Source organism: Cyrtonyx montezumae, unplaced genomic scaffold (genome assembly GCF_038088225.1).
Source record: "Cyrtonyx montezumae isolate F1298 unplaced genomic scaffold, pur_monq_1.0 scaffold_9, whole genome shotgun sequence".
Taxonomy (NCBI): domain Eukaryota; kingdom Metazoa; phylum Chordata; class Aves; order Galliformes; family Odontophoridae; genus Cyrtonyx; species Cyrtonyx montezumae.
Window position 1 is genome coordinate 3,833,434 of NW_027072100.1, and position 20,518 is coordinate 3,853,951.

General features: G+C 43.1%; 2 protein-coding genes across 4 annotated transcripts in view; one reads left to right on the forward strand and one right to left on the reverse strand.

Annotated features, from left to right (window-relative positions):
• Positions 1 to 20,518, forward strand: part of PTPRT (protein tyrosine phosphatase receptor type T) — a 409,415-nt gene that overhangs the window by 384,947 nt on the left and 3,950 nt on the right. For both annotated transcript variants that reach the window (XM_065754165.1, XM_065754164.1), the window contains exons 23-31: positions 3,569 to 3,645; positions 4,527 to 4,563; positions 5,888 to 5,985; positions 7,332 to 7,448; positions 8,667 to 8,821; positions 11,636 to 11,771; positions 12,727 to 12,876; positions 15,637 to 15,810; positions 17,886 to 18,017. In XM_065754165.1, coding sequence (XP_065610237.1) covers positions 3,569 to 3,645; positions 4,527 to 4,563; positions 5,888 to 5,985; positions 7,332 to 7,448; positions 8,667 to 8,821; positions 11,636 to 11,771; positions 12,727 to 12,876; positions 15,637 to 15,810; positions 17,886 to 18,017 — 1,076 coding nt within the window. The remainder of the gene's footprint in view (positions 1 to 3,568; positions 3,646 to 4,526; positions 4,564 to 5,887; positions 5,986 to 7,331; positions 7,449 to 8,666; positions 8,822 to 11,635; positions 11,772 to 12,726; positions 12,877 to 15,636; positions 15,811 to 17,885; positions 18,018 to 20,518) is intronic.
• The window catches only part of SGK2 (serum/glucocorticoid regulated kinase 2), a 358,288-nt gene continuing 345,444 nt past the window's right edge, over positions 7,675 to 20,518 (reverse strand). For both annotated transcript variants that reach the window (XM_065754162.1, XM_065754163.1), the window contains one exon: positions 7,675 to 7,694. The gene's annotated coding sequence lies outside the window, so the exon portion shown is untranslated. The remainder of the gene's footprint in view (positions 7,695 to 20,518) is intronic.

Sequence of the window (20,518 nt, forward strand, 5' to 3'; positions counted from 1 at the left end):
AAACATCCTAAAGCTATGCGGGACCTTTGCTTCTATTCTGTTTCTCAGCATATTATTCATATGTGGAGTAAAACTCTCAGGCAAGAGCCGAGAAAATAGAGACAGAAGTTTTGTTTTTTGCTTGAACTTACAGGAGATTACCATCTTTTTCCCTTCTTTTTTCCAATTTTTGAGCATATTTTTACGGGAGGTTAGTACTCACAGGGACATTTTGATATTTTGACTGCTTCACATGATTCTCCCATCTGCAGTGGAGCTTTACCATCTTCACACTTAGGCCACGCTATTAATATCCTGTAGTGATCTATTAAAACCTATTGAGTTGGTGACAAAAGGCCATAGAGAAACTTTTTTTCCTGCTCTGACTACCTGGGCTGGAAGACTGCAGATGAATCAAAACTGTGTGGTGGATCTGGCAGATATCAAAGAAAGATTGAAAGAGCTCCCAGCTGAAACACCTCACTGTTGCCCTGTTCTCAAGGTGTCTAGGGCTGCTGGGGGTAGGATTAGAGGGCCGTGTGCCTTGAGTGGTCAAATCATCCTTTCTTACCAGAACTATGTTGATTTGTTTCCAAAGATGGCTGTATTTCCCCATCAACTCTGTAGAGTACCTTGACAGCCAATTTAGGCTAGCTACCTAATATTTAGATGGCGAACGTTGCATGAGATTAATCCAGTACTGGTGTAAAAATGATACATGAAAAAATTGCAGTGATATTTCAAATGATCACTAATGGGGATTTTGACAGAAGTATGAAACGATAACATTTTTGTGCTAAAATGGGAGCACAATGCTTTTCAATGAAATTCCTGTCACTTCTGAAATCTGTTTTAAGACCAATTTTCAGTCAAAGTACTCTTCGTGCAGACTTCTGCTAACTTGCCTGCCAACTGTAGGCAACAGGAAGAGGTAAGCTCACGTATACGTTTGTAAAACTACTTCCGTTTTTGGCAGCCCTGAATATTACCAGCATGCATTTTGCTTCTTTCTCTCTGTTTTTAAAGATTTTTGTAAGGCACACGGTGATTTTATGATGTCTGTTGAATGAGCAGAAGAGTTGAGTGATGCTCTCGTTTCAGTGTGCTGAGTTGTGTTGTCTCTTTAGCTAGTGTAGTCCGGTGGAAAGGATGCAGAATGAGGATTTTGTTCTAGTCACTGGGAGTAGCGAAGATACTTGCCTCTCTTTAAAAAGCCATTTAAAGGCTATAAATTAAAAATAAATAAATAAATAAGCACAAGGCCCATGAGCTTTTATTCAGCCTGGTTTCCTAAACTTAGGAACTTAAAGACACCATTAAGACATCGTTACTACACATGTACAGTTTTTCCACTGCACAGTTTGTACTCTTAAGAGAAACCAATCGCACACAAGTATTGATCACTTTCCTGTTATTTACAGTAAGAATAACCATAGTTGGTTCAAGTGAACAAAAGAAACACTTCTCACGAGCCACAGAGCACCTGTCTTTTATCCCTGTCTGTCCTAAAGGCACAGATCTGTTCTGCAGTCCTTCTCAGATCTCTCCCAGCCAGTTCCCTTGAGGAGGCATCCATTTTTTTCTGTTTAAGTTTCTAACTTAGGAGTGGCTCATAGAGCTGAAGTGTGATTTGTGAGCTTGGTTCAGTTAAATGAGGAGAGGCAGGTTCTTCCTTAAGGGCTGTGCAAAGCACTTCAGCCACATGCTGTTTGTAGACAGCATCTATGTCCCACTTATTAAAAAACATCTTGAGATTCTTTTCTGCCATCAGGGTCATTCTTGGTCTCACAGCTTTTAAGTTATATTATTGCAGTAAGCCACGACTTTCATAACATCATAATACTGTGGCATCACAAGTTAGTAAATGTTCCCCTCAGAACCATTAGCTCTAGGGATTTTATTTATTTATTTGCCTTGCTTTTGTTCTGTGTGATTCTTAACTAGCTTACTTTCCTGCCTTGAATTGCAAGTGTGAAATTGGCTACAGGAGACTTGGTGTATTTCATCGAGATGTCCACCTTAATCAGCTCGTTGTCTGTCTGTGTGAATTGCTCTAAGTATAAATTCTTTTGTTGTCTGTCTAACCACATGATTTACTGCAGCTCCTAGCGTGCTTGCCTTGAGCACTGGTAATTGTCTAGAGCTGGGAGCAACATCAGCACTTTGGGAAAGATACCTCCTGCATTTACAGTTTGTATTTATTAATGCAAGCATAGCAGAGCTTTTGATGGATTCACCAGCATAACCATTTCTGAATGCAAATATGGCATTTGAGAAATACACCAATGTGGCTGTGGTCTGTGGGTGTGAAAATCTCACCCAAACAACGAACAGAGTATAGAATCATTGTTTTCCATGAGCAAATGAATCTTTAATGTACATCGAAATCTCAGTTTTCAGAGCTGTACGTACATCTGTCTCTGAATCTGAGTTTAATTAAGTCATGGCTAAAACCTTTTTGACTGAGTTACTGCAGAATCCCACCTCATGTTTTTGTTTTATTGCGATGATTCTTTTTAATTGAATGTAAATCATGCTTAGGCTCATATTTTGCAAAGTGTTTCTAACCATTAATGCTTTACTGCCTGGGAGCTACTGTCTACATAGCTAGCGGGGAGGAAATAAACTTAATGGAATCTGTATTCTGCTTCATTAAAAAACCCTTTAGAAATGAGCCCAGCACGCCTGGCTGTGACCTCTGTAACCCGGCTGCCTTTCCTAAGCTACTGGTCCTTAGATAACAGCTCTGCAATTAATTACATGCCAGCACTGGGACTGCCAGCCCTGATCAGATCAACGCCCAGCTCGCTCAGTATCTGCTTTGACAGAGCTCAGCACCAGCTGTTCCAGAGGAAGATCAAAATATTCTCTTGGTGGAAAATTATGACATAATCTGCCCGCTGGGGTAGTTCCTTTCTGTATCTGAACTTTAGAGCATAGTGGGAGAGAAAAGATTTATATCTGTTAGTTTATTGCCTTATCTAAAGTAACTTTGAACGTCCTCAAAAACACGAGCTGCAGCGATCCTGCCATTTTGCTGCACTGGGTTCTGTGGGCTGTGTAAAAGAGCTCTGATTTCCTTCGGTATTTTCATTCTGTTCTTTGGGTTACCCCACTTTTGTTTGTGGGATTGCATTTGTCATTTTTTCTTCTTTAGTCTTCTATACCTCAGCTGTGGCCGGTTTGTTTTTATCCTGATTTTGAGCGTGTTAGCTCTTGCCTTGTGTTCCTTGGCTCTGAGGAGTCCAGGCAGGCTGTTACTTCCCAGGGTGGAGATGGCTTTTGGAATGGAGATAACCTCCTGCAAAGACCCCCAAACCAAAAGCAACATCTGTGTTCTTTGCACAAGCTCCGTAACAAATTGTAGGGATGGCAGCAAATTTAGTGAACACTGAGTATGAATGAACACTGACCTACCTTACATAGAAAAGAAAGGGCATATAGGAACTGGAATCGCTCTGATATTCTTTCAGCATTTTTAAGCTATTTTAAGTATTCAGTTACTCACTTGCAGGAATTGGCAGATAAAATAAAGCACTGACAAAGTCCTCTTTATCGTTACTGTCACTTTTCTCTTTCCTTCTTTCAGATGATCATTCAAGAGTGAGATTGCAGCTGCTGGATGGGGACCCTCACTCTGACTACATCAACGCCAATTACATAGATGTAAGGCTCATGGACATTCCCAGTGTGACAGACACTGCTGACAAGTCTGCTCACCAGGTTTTGGTGCATGTCATGTAGGGACAGGCTGCTGGTCTGATATGAATGACAGATGAACGTTATACAGACATCACGTTGTGACAGGGAGAAGGTTCTTGGTCTCCAGTCTCTTCTTGCTGACCAGTCTAGACAGGTGGAGATTTCCTACATCTGACAGCTCCACGAACACAAGTGGAATGTGGGGTAAATGCACGGTGTATGTGGAAATCACCATCAGCCCCTCACAATAACATCAGCAGATGTCCGAGTCTTACTGACTGCAAACAAAGTCATGGTGTAGAAGGCGTAGGTGGCAAAAGAGCATGTAAAAAGCTGCCTCCCTTGCACAAACACAATGCTAACTGACATGCACTTCTTGCGTGCATTTCCTCATGCTTAGGAATGTTCAGAAAAGTATTTTAATGGAAGAAAAAGAAAATTTTACTTAATAAAGTCACATACCACTGACGTTCAGTGTTACCATGAAGGGGAAAACCCTCACCTTTGTTGTTTTCCAAGCACAAAGACTCAGCTTTTTCCAGTTTTCAGAGCTGCCTGTGGGTCAGTCATGGCACTTCTGTTTCTTTGAATAGTGCAAACCGCTCCGTTCCTGTTCTCTTTGCTGTCATGAAATACTGATTTTGTGAGGTTTTTAATTAAATTATCTGACCTGAGTGAGATACCATCACTTAGCATCTACCAGGGTCAACCTTGTTGCTTATCTTCAGGCGTTCAGTAACCAGTGTTAGTGCACAGCAGTTCTTGCTGCCTGCAAGGTAAAAATGCATGTTGATGTGCTTTGTGTAACTGTGACCTCAGTCCATCATGTTTGTCTTTTCTTCCAGGGGTACCACCGGCCTCGTCATTACATTGCAACTCAAGGCAAGTTCATTCTTGTATGTCTGAATATTTGCAAAACCACTGCTGTTTTAAATTGCTGCAGGAGTTATTTGTCGGGTGACATCTTCTGTGTTGGGAATGTCTGAAAACTTGGTATAGGGGAGCAAAAGGCAAGGAGATAGGATGTTCCGAGCCATTAAAGGCACTCAAACAAAAAACTCTAAACTATAAGAGTAGACATAGAGGTGGCAGCACAATCTATAATGTGCCCTTTGTGTGTGAAATATGAGATTATAACTAAAAGGGACTTTATGGAGCTTGAGTTTACCTGCTGAAGTGAAATTGCTGTGGGAAGGCAGTGAAGGAATGTGCCTGTGACTGATGAATTTTTGTTAGTGGGAGCTAATAGGAAATTGCATTTGAACACCACCTTCTGTAAATTAGTTTCCTGTGCCTTTAGGGCCAAAAAGAAGCAAAAACCTCAGTGATGCAATTGGACGCTGGGAATGTTAGCTGGTGAACTTCCTAACTCCAGTTCTTTGCACTGCACTGCTGTTTTCCTGCATGACCAGGCAAACTCTTTGGCCGTAACATCACTTTCCCTATGATTATTTGTTGTCATTTCAGTGCATTCCTTTCTCCTCTGGAAATGTGACATTCACATAAATGGCCTTGTCCTTAAATTCTACCTTATGATTTTTTCACATTTGTCCCTACTGAAGGAGTAAAGGAACATAATAGAATAAAATTGGTGTCTAGACTTATAAGGGTGTAGAGAACATCATAGCATAGAATGTGGAGATCACAGTTTGGGCAGAGTGGTTGTAGGATTTCATCTATAGAGTAGAAGAGAGAGGGGAAATAAGAGAGAAGTTCTAGTCTAATAAATTGTGAGTGCTGGCTGTTGGAGCCCAATGTTTTTCCTTCTAGGGATGCTCAAAAAAGGGCTAATTTCTGACTGTTTTCTCCTTCATAATTAATAAATTACTAGGAATTTTAGTGTTGCATCTGCTACAAATCTCAATGCTGCCTTAATTGCAGAGTGACTCTGGGGCTCATCAATATCCCTTTGCTTATATGTTGTTTTCTACCAGAGTTATCATCTCTGCTGTTTACAGCACAGCCATCACCTCTGTTTCTGGCATTCTGGAAACCTAAATACCTGCTGCAAGGGAGGTGAGGTGTCTGATCAGCCACAGAGCTCCAGGCTGTTCAGTGTCTATAGCCCTAAATCACAGAAAGATGCTCTGAAAGGAGAAAGTAGGATCCTGCGGGAACAGGGCAGTGAATAGGGAACAACTGAAATGGGTTGTTGGCATTAGATGCACTCTCTGAAGATGTCTTTTTGTCTTTTCTCCTGCCCCAGGGCCAATGCAAGAGACAGTGAAGGATTTCTGGAGAATGATTTGGCAAGAAAACTCTGCAAGCGTTGTCATGGTCACCAACTTGGTGGAAGTGGGCAGGGTAAGGGGACCATTTTCCTAGCACAGCAAACCAAACCAGTGCCAGGGGTAGTGCTGCGTTGATGCTGCAGGATGCTCACAAGTGAAATTCTTTTTGCTTACTGTAGTGAAGAAAGGAATTAATCCACTCAGGATTTTTTTTTCCTCTAAACTAGTAGATTTTGTAATACTTAGCTGCTTCCCTTCCAGACTAATAAGGATCTTGTTCCTGCTGTAAGTCTTGCTTTAGCAGAGTTATACAAATTTATGCTAGCTGAGGAGCTGTCTCCTTTTTCAGTACAGAGGGAAAAATGTACTTCTATAATAATTATTCTTTATCTCTATAATTTGAGTAATTCTCTACCCACAAAAATCTGAAGGCACGAGGACCTGCAACTGGTGTTTGAAGTGATCAAAAGAGATCTTTAAATGGTACTTCAAAGCTGAGAGTTGCTGATCATTTCAGAATATCACTACTCTGCTGTGGCCTGAGCCCGTGCACAGCTGGGTCCTGCAGCCACCTAGGAGCACTGGCACTTCATCATGCACAGTTCCACTCTTTTGGACTCAGCTAACCAGGAGTCTTTATGTTAGCACAGGGCTTTTGATAAAGCCTACAGTGGGAGCAAATGGGACTGACTCAGAGGGCACAGACCGGCTTTAGGGAATAAGGAGGAGGCACGTCTGGGACATGCTTCTTCTGGCCCATTCTCCCCACTCCTGGTAGTCTTTGGTTTAGAGAGATTCTCAGCCAGAAACTGGCACTTTAAAAACGTTCTCCTTCTGTTCGTCACCTTCCATTCCCTTTGTACTAAAAGAAACGTTTAAGCAATAGATTATTCACAACTGCTAGTAATTCAACTGCTTTGTGTTTGATTTCTTTTAGATCTCGTGTTTGAATGCTGCCTGGCCCTGTTTATTTATTGTTATTTATTCTGTTCTACCTTCTACTGACACTTCAGTTTGAATTAAACTCCTCTGTGTAAAAAAACAAACAAGCAAACAAACTTATTATATGATCATAGCCTCTTTCAGTGATGACTGGAACTGGAACTGAATTAGAACCTGCTTTGCAGTGGCTATTTGGTTCAGCTTTTAGGTGCTGTTCTAGCTCTTCATGCTAGAGCATTTAGTAACTTTATATTCTTTGTTAACTTGTATATCCTGGAGCTTTAATGCTTTGCCTTTTATTTCTACTGTTTGTCTTGCACGTGGCTTCTAAAAGTAGCTGTGCTATGTGTTCACAGGATCAGGAGATTTCATTCATGAGCTCATGTCTTCTTCAACTTGAGAGTGGGGTAAAATGTGGGTCAGCTCTGCCTCAGTTGGAGCTAGTTCCTCTCAATATTTTCTTTCCCTTCCCACCAGGTGAAATGCGTTCGGTACTGGCCAGATGACACAGAGGTCTATGGAGATATTAAAGTCACACTGATTGAGACAGAACCACTGGCAGAGTATGTCATACGCACATTTACTGTACAAAAGGTAAGGAAACGTTCAGTCAGCTAATCTTTTGGTGTGATCTGAAATGTGAGCTCTGAGTAAAACATCCAGAGGTTATGAAGATGGGAGCAGTTGCTGTTTTCACTTCGGGAATCTAAATTTTTGACAGATATTCCCTTTTTACTCAAACATCTTGATGTAACAACAAAGGTAAAATCCACAGTGCATGAAGCTTAAATAGATCCAAAAGCCAGCAGGTAATTGATTATCCCAATTCACAGTAGAAAACTGTAGATGAAGAAAAGGTATCAGCTAAATTGGATGCCAGAGGTTTCCTTTTCAAGAGAAATAAATTATAATAAAAGCTCAGCTATTAAAATTGTCCCCAAATCGGCAGGATTTGGAAGATTTACGTTATATGTAATTAGAAATTGGATACCTAAATGTCAGGGTATTCCAGGTCTGTCCAAATTACTCTCCAAACACTCAGTAAGTGTTTTTAAAGCTTTTCAAAAATACCCACTAAGCCACACTGGGAGTATTGTTCTGGTTTTCCAGCTTATTAGGTCCACGCTCCACTGAATCACTGAAAAATCTGGCAGGAAATGCTAATGCCAAAATCTGAGATTAGTGGTCTCCACATACATTTTCTATACAATAAAATGTCACAGCTAACTGACACTTCTATGTTACCCTTGGTAAAATAAATACAAGTGATGTCAGTTTTCACACACCTGCAGTTCTGTCTTCCAGAAAGGCTGAGTGGTGGATCTGAGTACCACTTTCTGCCCCTTCCAACACCAATCTGAAACTTGAGATTTTTTGGCAGGAGATAGCAGAAAATCTGCAGTTGCCTTGGGCCTCTGTATTTAACTGTTCATTCCCCAGGTTTTTGCTTCAGTGCCCAAGAAGGATTTGAGAGTGGTGGTTTATAGAGGTATCACCAAAGGTGAGATGGGCTAAGTGCATCCCTGGTACTCTGGGACAGAAGTCGTTGTGTAATGTTCCCAGTGAGCTGATTTTGAACACTGAGACCACAGGTTTGAATCAGGTGCTGGCATTCACCTCCACTCTGTAATTGGAGTGCATCTTGATCCTTCACCTTGCAATCTCTTGGAGTGGCAAGTGGTGTAGGACATATTTCTGCACACGATCAGAGCTGAATTGTTCAAGCCTTCTGTATGAGAGCAGGGAGCAGTGGGCAAAATACGCTGAGTGCAGTCTGGTGGAAGAAAAATAGAGGCTGTGCTGTCTCCTCAGAAAGGCTACCATGAGATCCGAGAGATTCGGCAGTTCCACTTCACCAGCTGGCCAGACCACGGGGTTCCCTGCTACGCCACGGGGCTCCTGGGCTTCGTTCGCCAAGTGAAGTTTCTCAACCCCCCAGAGGCAGGACCCATCGTTGTGCACTGCAGGTAAGTGGACTCTTCACACCATCAGCTTTTTCAGCTTTTTTTTTTCTTTTTTCTTTTCGTCCAGCAATAACAAACTACATTTTGTTTGTTTAAGAGTTTAATTTGTGGGCCTCGTGGGAAGTGGAATCCGGTTTCTTTTCTAAAGTGGCAGCTTTGGAGCTTCGCTGGCACGAATTGGAGATAAGTAGGTCAGAGAGGGCCAGTCGAATGTAGAAGACTCTCTGGTGGCCTATACTCTCTTAGATGCTCACAGCAGAGCTGGGAAAATGGTAAATATCTGGGACAGCAAGTCCAGTCATAATCCACAGCAAACCTCACGTGGCAGTAGGGATGATGCCTGCAAATAAACAAGGCTGCAGAGAGGGGTCTTAAAGCAACTCTGCTTTTCTGTACCCACACACACTGCAGTTTAGCTTTGCACCAGTGTCAGTGGTTTTATCTCAGAGGTTTTTCTGCCTTCCCGGGTATGGATACCAGCTATATGCATCTCAGCCTCCTCAAAACCCAGTCTGATGGGGAATTAATGGGAATTTCAGGCTGAAAACCTGCCCAGTGCCTTCCAGCTAGGAATAAGAGGCAAATGCCTGAGGAAAACCGCTTGGCTTTACAGCTGTGGGAATTCAGATTATTGATTTGCATTCTGGCAGACTCCCCAGCTGCTGCTGGTACTGGTGTGTGCTCTTTCTGCACTGTCTTCTTCCAGCTGAAGGTAAGGCCGTGCTGTGCAGGGCAGTACCTGAGCAGGGAGGAGAGTGTCCCTGGCGTGGGGAACCAAGAGTCGGAGATGCAGTCAGACATGCTGATGATGGTGGTGGCAGAGCAGAGGCACTCAGGGCTAGCATCAGAGCCAGGTAGAGAAACCAGCTCTCCTGAGCAGGACTCTCCTAATCCTTGCTACCTTTCTGCATCAGCTTGCAGCACAGGAAGAACTGAGGGGAAAGATTATTGTGGATTGGATCAGTAGATCGTCTCATTTTTCTGGGTGATACATTGTGAGTCAGAAGAAAGTAACAGACCTCAAAACTGGTGCTAGTGAGTTTTGAATGTGGGTAGGTGTCCTTTCTTAGGCATTAGAGTGAAAACAGTTGTGATGGTAGCATACCTCTGTTGAGAAAACCATTGTTATTGCATGACTTCAAATGCAGAGGAAGACGTTCCGAGTTTGGGTTCATAGCAGGTGATTCTGAAGTCACAGTGCACCTGATCTGGAAAGGAAATACGGACACAGCACCAGGCCAGAGAGCAGAGCTCACTGACCCACACTCTCATCCTGAGCAGTGCACACACACTTATCTCCCAGTGCCAGGTTCTGCCATCAGGAGGAGAGAGTACGTCCCACAGTCACTTGGAGAAGGAAAATCAGCTGAATCTTTTTAACAGCTTGGAGTGTTTTCTTTCTTTCTTTTTTTTATGTGTGTGTGCTATTTCTTTTGTTGTTGTTGTTGTTTTAACTTAGCAAGTGATGAATCGGATCCATAATAAAATACAGCTCATCCAGAGGAGCCGGTACAAGGGAAGTCTCTCAGAGCTTACAGGGCTTGAATTTGCTCCCATGGTGCTGTGACATGGAGCTGGCCTTGGAAGCAGTCTGAATTTGATTCATCCTTACCAAGAAAGCAAGAAGAAATTCTTCATCCTTCACATTTTAATGAATAAATGCCATTTCCTCTCTGTTATTTATCTGCTTTTGAATTTTAATGACTTGCTTTAAGTGGTAATTACCAAATTCTCCCTACCAATGCCTGGCTGGATATTATCACTATTCGATATTTATGAAGTGCTAGGGTCCTCTAAATATAGAAGTGTTATAACTATTTGTTAAAATTCTGAAAAGCTGAGAGATAAAGAGAGAGGAAATGCCACTTATTCATTAAAATTCTGCAAATGAAAAATATCTTCTCTCTATTCAGCAGTTGATTAATCTGGTCCATTAATTTATGGTCATTCATATCTCCTTGCTTTTGGCTCTGCTGGAGTTTTCATGCAACTGAAGTTTCCCCAATTTGAGCTGAGTTTTCCTTTTTCTTCAGTGTAACATTTAGAACATTCTCCTCTTTCTGTCCTTCACACCTAAACAGCTTTGGATGATTTCCCAGGAGGGAAGGAGGACACAGTGACAACATGCTTTGCAGGAGATGCTTCCGTTCTCACGTTCAGTGGGGAGGGGTGGTGGGATGGGTCTGAACTGAAGGGTTTGAGTAGCCTCAGGCTCCTTTCTTCATAGTGTTACAGCCCACAACTTGGAATCATCCTTCTTGGGACCCAACCTTCTGCTTAAGAAGGGAAAAGAAATGTTTGTGGCAAAGGACTAATGGACTAACCCCTTCCATCAAGCCCTCTCAAGTAAATGAGCATCCAAAGTCCCATGGGAAGGAAAACCTTGGGGAAGCAGACCCCACTCCCACCCCCTCTGAACTGTATCTTTCTGCAACCTGGAGGCTTCTTCCTCACGTCCTTTGTGATGTGCATGCAAGCTGACCTGTAAAATCAGAGTTCTGTAGAATAATGCTTTTGTTGACGTTCAGGAAAACAAAGCTTTCTGTGCCCCTTCCTGGGCCCGTTGCCCTGCCCAGAAGTATTAGTTCACCTTATTCACTTAAATCCAAAGCTGATTTAACTGGACACAAAAATCAGCCCATAGGGAGCGGGGAGTGGCTTCCAGGAGGAGCAGCTGTGTCCATACAGCTGTTTTCTGTATAGTTATTTTCTGTGTAGCTATTTTTTGTATGTCTATTTTTTCCTCCATAATGCCCTTCCTCCGTGTGGTCCCTCGATCGTTCAGACCCTCATTGTCTTCTCTTTTTTTTTTTTTAGTGCTGGGGCTGGGAGAACAGGGTGCTTTATTGCCATTGACATCATGCTTGACATGGCAGAGAACGAAGGCGTGGTCGACATATTTAACTGCGTGCGAGAGCTGCGCTCCCAGAGGGTCAATTTGGTGCAGACAGAGGTGGGTGCCAGCAGGTCTCCTCTGACATGTGCTGCTTTCCTGGCAGCTCTGCTTCGCAGGGGCCCAGCTCTTCATTAAGTCAATACTTGCCTCCCCTGTGATGGGATTATGCAGAACTTTCTTTGTTAAACGTGGCCAGATGCATGCTGCATCCCGGACATGGGCAGCTGCTGAGATCTGAAGGCAGGAGGACAAGCTCTGAGGTTTAGGCCTTAGCATTGCTGATTGATTTTATTCTCACGGTAGAGGAGTTTGCTCCTGAATCATTCATAGCTGCACTGCAAACTCAGTACCTATTTTGTATCAAGTGCAGGCTCTAACAATTAAACATCCTGGGTTTAAGCACTGGGTACTGATGAAGCAGGCTGCTCCAGAACATACCATTTAGCAGCTACATAAACTCTCCTGAGACTATTGTACCACTACACAAGTTTGACCTGTGCTTCCCCTCCTGATGGACAAAGCAAAAGGCTGGAACAGAGAAGGATTTTAACTTTGCAGACTTCTCATAACTCGTATTTTGTTCGAGGAAATGTCTTTTCCCAGAGTACCAGATTCTCCAGGAGCTTTGAAGGGGACAGGTGGAGCAGACCTCCATTTTTGTTGTCATTGCTGTAGGTGTGAAGAACAAATCATTCTTAGTGATAAAGAGACCATTGCCTTGCGATTGCCTCCTTGATTTGCTCCCTGATCCAACCCTGTTTTGTCCCAGCATTCTCAGTACTGGGGATTTACCATTAGACTTGTAAATTTGAAATGAATACATGAGACCTCACATTCAGTGATGGATGAAATATGCTCACAAAGCTGTCACATAGCACAGTGTGTAATTTGTCTCCACATGAAACTGAGCCAAATATACATAGCAGGCATGACTTGAGAAAAAAAAAAGTGTGATATTTCATGATCTGTATTGAAAACATGACTTTAATGTCTCATCCCCTCCTCTGTACAGGAACAGTATGTATTTGTCCATGATGCCATTTTGGAGGCATGTCTCTGCGGCAACACGGCCATTCCAGTTTGTGAGTTCAGATCCATATATTACAACATCAGCAGATTAGATCCACAGACCAATTCCAGCCAGATAAAAGATGAGTTTCAGGTAATGTCATCTCTGACTTGGTCATTGCAATTGGGGTACTGAAGGCATTTAATCAATTTTTGTGCTATTTTATGGTTTCCAATATAACAGAGGGGGGTGACACTGTGGTGAGGTCTGATTTCGGGTGAGTTTTATTGTGTTACCACTGAATCAGGAAGAGGTTTGTTTTCAAGCATGTGATTTTCAGCCTTTGGCAAGGAAAAGTTCCCATCACTTCAGCAGAGCAAGGATTTTAATTTCCGCAGATAAGGTTGTACTTCTCATTTCAGCAAATATTCAGTTGTTCATTTCCTTCTGTAATTTATGCAGAAACATTTCTGCCTCAAGGCCCCTTATTAACTGTTCTTGTGGCTTGTATGTTGCCTCAGAGTCCTGACAATCAACTTGTTGATGTCCTTCCTCGCAGAGAGTGAGCTCCATGCTCGCTGCTTTTTCCCATACTAACTCTCATTGAACTGAAGCCCTCAGTTCGCCCAGAACATTTTTATGAGTACTGTGTAGCCAGAACTGAAAGGACACAGTAAGACTCAGGAGTGCTTCAGTAACATTGTTTGACTGGGGCAAGAAACAGGGACTGCTGGGCTAATAGCAGTGCTTATCCTGCTCTAATAAAATGGGGCTTGGGACACAGAAGCTGCCAGCCCTGTGCAAGGGTACCTCCAACACAGCAGGGAACTCACCCTGCAGAACACTGAACTGAATCCTAGACTGATTCTCAATCTATCTGTAAGTCCCAACAGCAGCGAATTGGAAAAACATAATGTTGTGAGAAATTTAGGGCAAGATGATTTCAACTGGAAAGAGAGAGTGCTATTTATTAAGAAGCTGTTCTTAGTCAGCAGTGAAAAGACAGAGATTGCTTTTGTTGTGGGAGATGCCCCTCCATCCCCCAGCCAAGTGTCTTTTCCAGGAGGGGACTGTCAGGAGCCGCCTCCTGAGCCAGATGCCTCATTCCCTCCCTCTCTGCACGAAGGCAGAATGAGTGTGTTTTATCTGAAACCTCGCAGGGAATCATCAGGGTTGATGTAGTGAGAATAAGGAGTGTGGATCCCAACTGATGGCAGTTCAATTAAAAAAAATCTGGTTTTATCAAGTGATATCAGATCTGTAAAAGTGTTTCTAGTTATGGACTCTTGGCATGAAGGAACCGTAGCCTGACTTCATCAAGTGCTGCTGCACTATTAAAGAAATGGCACTGCTCAGAGTGCTTATTTGCTAATGATAGGAAGTGAGATTTGTTGCCCGCGTGCTTGTTCTTTTGAGCTGCCAAGGGCTGGCAGCTCCTTTGGGAAGGAAATGCTCCATGCTTTGCATAAGAGGCTCCTTTTCTGTCTAGTAGTAGGATGCTATTTTTACAGAGGTCTGGCTTAGAGCATTCTTCAGCCATAATTGGCTTTAATGCATAGGATGATATCTTTTGCTATGATCTTTATGAAGCAGTTGATCTAACTGTATCTGTTGGTCCAGTTTGTACTGTTTAGGTCTCACTGTCCCTCAGGTAAGACTGCACAGATTTCTTACACACTGCACATTGTTTGAACATATAAAGGCTCATTCTGAGGAATCCATGTTCTGAGTAAGCCACAAAAGCAGGTGAGAGAGGGGAAGGACATAAAATAGACAGGAGTAAATCACTAACAAGTTACTCACCTGATTATCTGCACTGTCAGAAATTTCAGGTTTCATTATGCTTCCCATCCTAGGCAACGGGACTTCTGCACGTAATTTCGAGCTAGCTATATTCTTTCAAATGTTACTTTTATATGTGTAACTTCCCATAACGGGTTGTCTGACCCCTCTCCTTTCTCATTCTCTCTTTGGACGAAGTCAACCTCTCTGTAAAAATGGTTGGCCTCTCAATATTTTGTGTTCATCTGTTGGTTGCAAAGGAATTCACAGCATGACTGCTTTGCTCAGGAAAGAAAACATGACAAGCAGAAATAAAATGCCATCAGATAGCTACTGATATACCTTGGCTTAAGTGACAATGTTAAAGATGCGTTCACTTTGCTGTTTTTAACAGCTGCTGAGTAGCCTGGGCTGGTTTGTCAATGGATAACTCAAAGGAAAATTACATATAAGAAACACATTCTATAAAGCTGTGGGAAAGGCAGATAAGGGTAAAAGGCCAACAGCAAGACCCCAGTCATAAGGTGTGGTTGGGGAAGGGAAGCAGCCCATGTGTCTCTCCACGAGGAAAGGAGCAATCTAAATAATAGGGTGACAGCTTGGCTGTCTGTTTAAAACAAAGCAAAAAAAAAACCCAACTCTTTTCTCTTAGGTTTTTGTGCGTATTGTTAAAAGAAATCAATAGTTCACCTGAGGAGTCATGAGGTGGTTTGAACCCAGTTGCCCTGTGGGAGAACTCAGGCTACTTCTGCACAGGATCTTCTCAAAGAGCGAGGATGGGTGTGCCCACCCTCGAGAGGCTTCAGTCCATCACCAGGTCAAAGCTGCAGCAAGGAAGTGTGCTGCCCATTTCCAGCCTCTGGAAAGAACAGAAACGTTATCTAACTGCCGTGGTGTTTTACAGCTGGAGTTGTTATGCCTGGTGTTGAGTGCCCTCCATTTATGCTGGGGCTCACGGTGTTTCTCAGGAGGATGTGTGGAATGTGATCTAACAGCAAGGAGCTCCTCTGTGCTCCTTTGTTTTTCCTTCTCTCTTCCACACGATGCAGATGCCATTGTTTTTGGAAGTGCAGAAGCAGGCTGAGCATCTCTGAATTCATTTCCCTCCCTTCTTCCCTGCTCCCTTTGCAGACTCTCAATATTGTGACACCACGGGTTCGACCGGAAGATTGCAGCATCGGCCTTTTGCCGAGGAACCACGACAAGAACCGCTGCATGGACGTGCTGCCCTTGGACCGGTGCCTGCCCTTCCTCATCTCTGTGGATGGTGAATCCAGCAACTACATCAATGCTGCACTCATGGATGTAAGCGGTCCTGCACGGCCCCCCCACCTCCTTATCACTGCCCCTGTGTCTGCACCAGGTGTATTCGTTCTTGGGTTGCTTTTCTAAGAGAAAGGGATCCAAAGCGAGAAGCCTTTATTTTCTTCTTCTTCTTTTCACTGTAGTTTCTGAGTCTGGTATCTCCAAACTGGGCAAAGCCACATGAATTTTCTCTCCCTCACAGAAATGTGTCACTTGGTGATGTGATAAATCACAGCCTGTGTCGTTCTGCCTCGGGCTGGTGGAAAACTTTTGGCTAAGAAACTCGTGGGCGTGCAGTCTGAGGTTGCATATTAGAATGCCAAGTGAATGAAGTGGTGGTGGGACAGCTCTTCCCACTGATGCTGCACAGGTGGGAAGAGAAATGTTCACCAGTCAGCTCTTTGAAAAGAACGGTTTGTGGCGTGGAGAGAGTGATTTATCTGAGCTACTGCAGTTAAGAATATGGGATCAGATGTGCAAAAAGCTTTAGGGATGAAGGACATGAGCTGAGCTGATGTGAATCTGTCGGAAGGCACTTTCCCTTGATTGTTTATGGTCTCACAGCACAGGGCATTTATAGTGGGTGAATTATGTTGATGGTTTCTTTTTATCGTAGTACCTAAACTGCTTTTGGACAGAGGTGCCTTTAGAACTGCTAATTGCAGTTGGAGTATGTATAAAAATGATCTGGGGTGAAGTGTCATCATCTTTTCCCCAGCAGAGTTGAACAGAGTCAGTCTTTGTTAACATCGTCTGTTCCCTCTGGTTTTGGGGAATAGTGATACTACTGCATTTAAGAGGTTAAGAAAAATGGTCAGTGTTAATTTTAGATTTTTTCTTAACAAAACTGATATTTTTATTGCAAATATGCTCGAGGAAACTTTTTATCTTTCTTTAAAGTGTGTTTTGTGCTTTGGCAGATCTTATTTCCTAAGGCCTGGGAACGTGTCTGCATATTTTAGGCCCCCCTTCCCTCCAAGCTCTCATCTCCTTCCACACAAACTTCCTGCTAATCGCTTTTGTTTTGTATAAAGAAAGAGGAGAGTCCCTTCCAGACTGATCACTTCCCAACAGCTTTCCTTTTCTTTCTCTGTCCATCACTTCCCATGTCCCTGCTCACACAGACACCCCAGAACACAGTGCAGCCACCCTGCAGAGCGGTGCAGGGCACTCAGCACCCCGTGCCCTCCCACCATGGGCTCATTGCACCCACAGCTCCTAGGGAGGAGAAAAGGCCCCCACAGCTGCTAGCTTAACACTTTGAGCATTTATTTATTTCTTTACTTTAAAACCGAAATCCGATTTATAGTTTTCTTAAACCCAGAATTATACCTTTTGATTCAAGACTGCTTCACAGATGTACAGCACAAAGCACGGAGCGTTTGTAGGCTCATCTAAGCATTGCCTGCTGTGGTTGGAAAGAGATAAAGTTCTGAGCTGCTGCCCTTTCATCTCAAAGTGCCTCCCAAACACTCATTACCACTGCTCCACAGAGGTTGGGACCACAGTTCCTCCCCTCCATGCTTAGGGAAATTGAGGGCAGAAGGCTTGAAAGAGTAGCAGCAGAAGTTGAATGCCAGAGGTGTGGACTCTGAGCACTCCCCCATGTCCTGTTAAAGGATTTCTGTGATCTGAATGTGCCACCTGGGTTGCACTATGCCACTGGGGAGCAATGGTGGAGGGGCTAATCTCTCCTCTAGTTTCTGGAGTCCACTGCAGCAGAAAGGAGAGCCTTTGCTTCTAGCTGTTTTGTTTCCCATTATTAACATTACTGATAGTAGTAGTAGTAATAGTAGAATTAGTATTATTTGCTGAGTCTCAAAATATAAATAATTGATTTGGGTAATCTCTGCTCTTGTGACATTTCATTAAAGAAATGTCTTCATTGGGTGCAAAAGAATCCCATTATGAGACATTCATTCATTGCACAGTGATAACAAGGAGAAGGATGTGTGATTTGTATAATCTGGTTAAATGGCTCAGATTGCCTAGCCACAGCCTCCCGGGTGTAATATTCGTTTGAATAAAAGTTGATTGATTATTTTTTTTTTAAACTAATCTTATTCTTTTGTTAGAGCCACAAGCAACCTGCTGCCTTTATTGTAACCCAGCACCCTTTGCCCAACACCGTAGCAGACTTCTGGAGGCTGGTGTTTGATTATAACTGCTCCTCCGTAGTGATGCTGAATGAGATGGATGCTGCCCAGGTAAGGGATTTTTCATCATCTCTGCCACGTAACTTCATTCTCAGATCCAGGAGGTTATCAGAGGGTTTCTGCTGCCATTTGCTTGTGACCAATACATAAAACAAAATTAAGAATGGGAACTGGAATGTAATAGGCAATGTTTTTGGGTACTATGAAAGAACAAGGCTTAGGTCTACATGTTGGACTCCTAAGGCAATAAATTCTTCCTGCAATTAACAGCAATTAACTGTCTACATACACTGCTGTTGTGAGCCTAAGTTTTCCTCCCAAACCCATTCCCATTTCCTCCCAGACATATGTACTTCATGCCTGCCTGCTCACCCATTATTTCCAGAACATCTCATGGATCTTTTCCCAAAGCCCTCCGATGAGATTCGGTAGTGGTGAGATGTGCAGCTCGTTCTGCTTTTGGAGCAGCATGTTGTGCTGTGTATTTCTCATTTCTTTCTTTCACGTGCCACGTGTACCCTGCTTGTTTGGCTGCTGACCATGGTGCTCTCTTCAGAAGTCGAGGCAGCAGGGCAGGAGCTGCTGCACCGGTTTGCAGGCACCTTGCTGATGGGTGGCAGAAGATAACAGCTTTCAAAAAGGTGCAGTCATGCAATCTGTGTGGAGAGTACGCTTGGCATTGCAAATTCACCTGTTACAGCACTTGTTAAACTAGAGAAGAGCCCTCAAGTAGCTGGTGCTTCGCGGATTAATTTTTCATTTGTCTCCTCGCTGACTTTGAAACCTTACTGCCATTGAAGGCAGCGGGATCGTCGGTCTCTTGGGCTTGTCGCATTGAGGGGAGCTCCCTTCAGGTGAAAGCTGTGGGATTTCAGTTCTGTCCATGTAAGGGCTGTGCTGAGAAGTGGCCCTCCTGGTGACAGCTGAGTCACAGCCCTCTGTGAGGCCCTGGAGCCCACAGCTTGGAGCGTTTTCTTCTTTTCTGCAGACACTCACTTTAAAGAAAAGCACAGCATTTGCTGGAAAACAGGCCTTCTTTTTCACACCTCATTCTTAGAAAGCACAAACCTATCAGCCTCAGCCTGTTGTTCTTGCCAGCTGTCTTTCTGCAAAAGACTTTACCTGTGGTTTTTTCCCCTAGAAAGTCATTGTTTTTATCAGGGAGTTTCCAGGCACAGAAAAGGAGATTTGGCAATGCATTAAGTCACTTTGACAGTCATTCCAACATGGTCTCCCCTTCCTTGGGTCTGCAGCCAGTGCCAAACTCACCCAGCTGCCTCTGGAAGTTAAGGACAGCTTTAAAGTTTGTGTCTTAGGAGCTCTCAAGGCAAGGTGTGAAAGTTTGATAGCAGTTGTGAAAGTGAGATGTCTGAAGAGGAAGCATAACTGCGTAACAGCGTTATCTTGTGCTGTTATTGCACAGCAGTGTTGTCATTAGCTGCCCATCGTTGCCTAACCCAAGTGCTATACCTCAAGCACAACACAACTGTCAGTGTACGGTTCTGTGTGGAAGATACCACGTCTGTGTGCCTAAGTGGGATGTTTCACTCATCTTCAGGAGTAAGACACAAATAGAAAAACTGCTTATATAAAAGCTGTGGTTAAAAATAAGCATGTGGTTAATAAAGGAAAATGTAGTAGACAGAGAAGTGAGCAGGGATAAGTGCAAATCACACCATGTTTCAGGGAACACAGCAGTTCATTTTAAGCACCGTACAAACGTGTCTGAGTGACCATTCACAGACCTGCTTAATGAAAAGTGATTTTTTAAGTTAAGGTAAAATATAATCTTCCTGTTCTTTCCAATGCACCTTGAGGTTGGTTCCTAAAGCTCAGCTCAGTCACCTTGCCTACTGGGCAAGTGCTTTGAGAGGAGCTCTTGGGGGCTGCTTGAAAGTCTGGATGAAGAGAGAAGATGACCTTCAGATTGCTTATGTGGCCTTGGCATGCTTTGTAATCTTGAGAAAGTAACAAGGGCAAAGATGCATAAAATCCTATGAATATCCCACCCAATTTCAGCCCCATATGATCAAAGGGAAAACAGAAATACAGAATTAATGCAGTGGTGTGCACACTCTTGACATTATTACTGATAATGATTGAACTTGAAAAGCTCGAGATCAAGTTCAAATGAGCACCCGGTGGTTGCAGAACTTCTCAAAAATTACTCTTGAAAATAGGAGGGAAAAAAAACACAAAAAAATACCATCTCAGCGGAAACTCTTAATGAGATCTCATGCAAAATATTTTCTTGCCACAATCTATTTCCAGATGGATTTGAAATACTTAGATTGTAATTTCTGTGAATAGTAGGGTTTTGTATGCTGTGAATTCAGAAGTATCAGCATAAAAAGTTCGTTTTGCAGAAAAATTCCTCTTTGCTTGAATTCATTCTGTTGGTGTGTGTACCATTTCCTCATTAACATCACACTTCTATCACACTACCTGCAGACACTAATCTTCTAATGTGCTTTTCTAACTCCATGGGTCTTCAGACTCGTAATACTGAGACATGTCCTAAGTTAGGAGGTCTTTTCTGAGCAACTGCATTC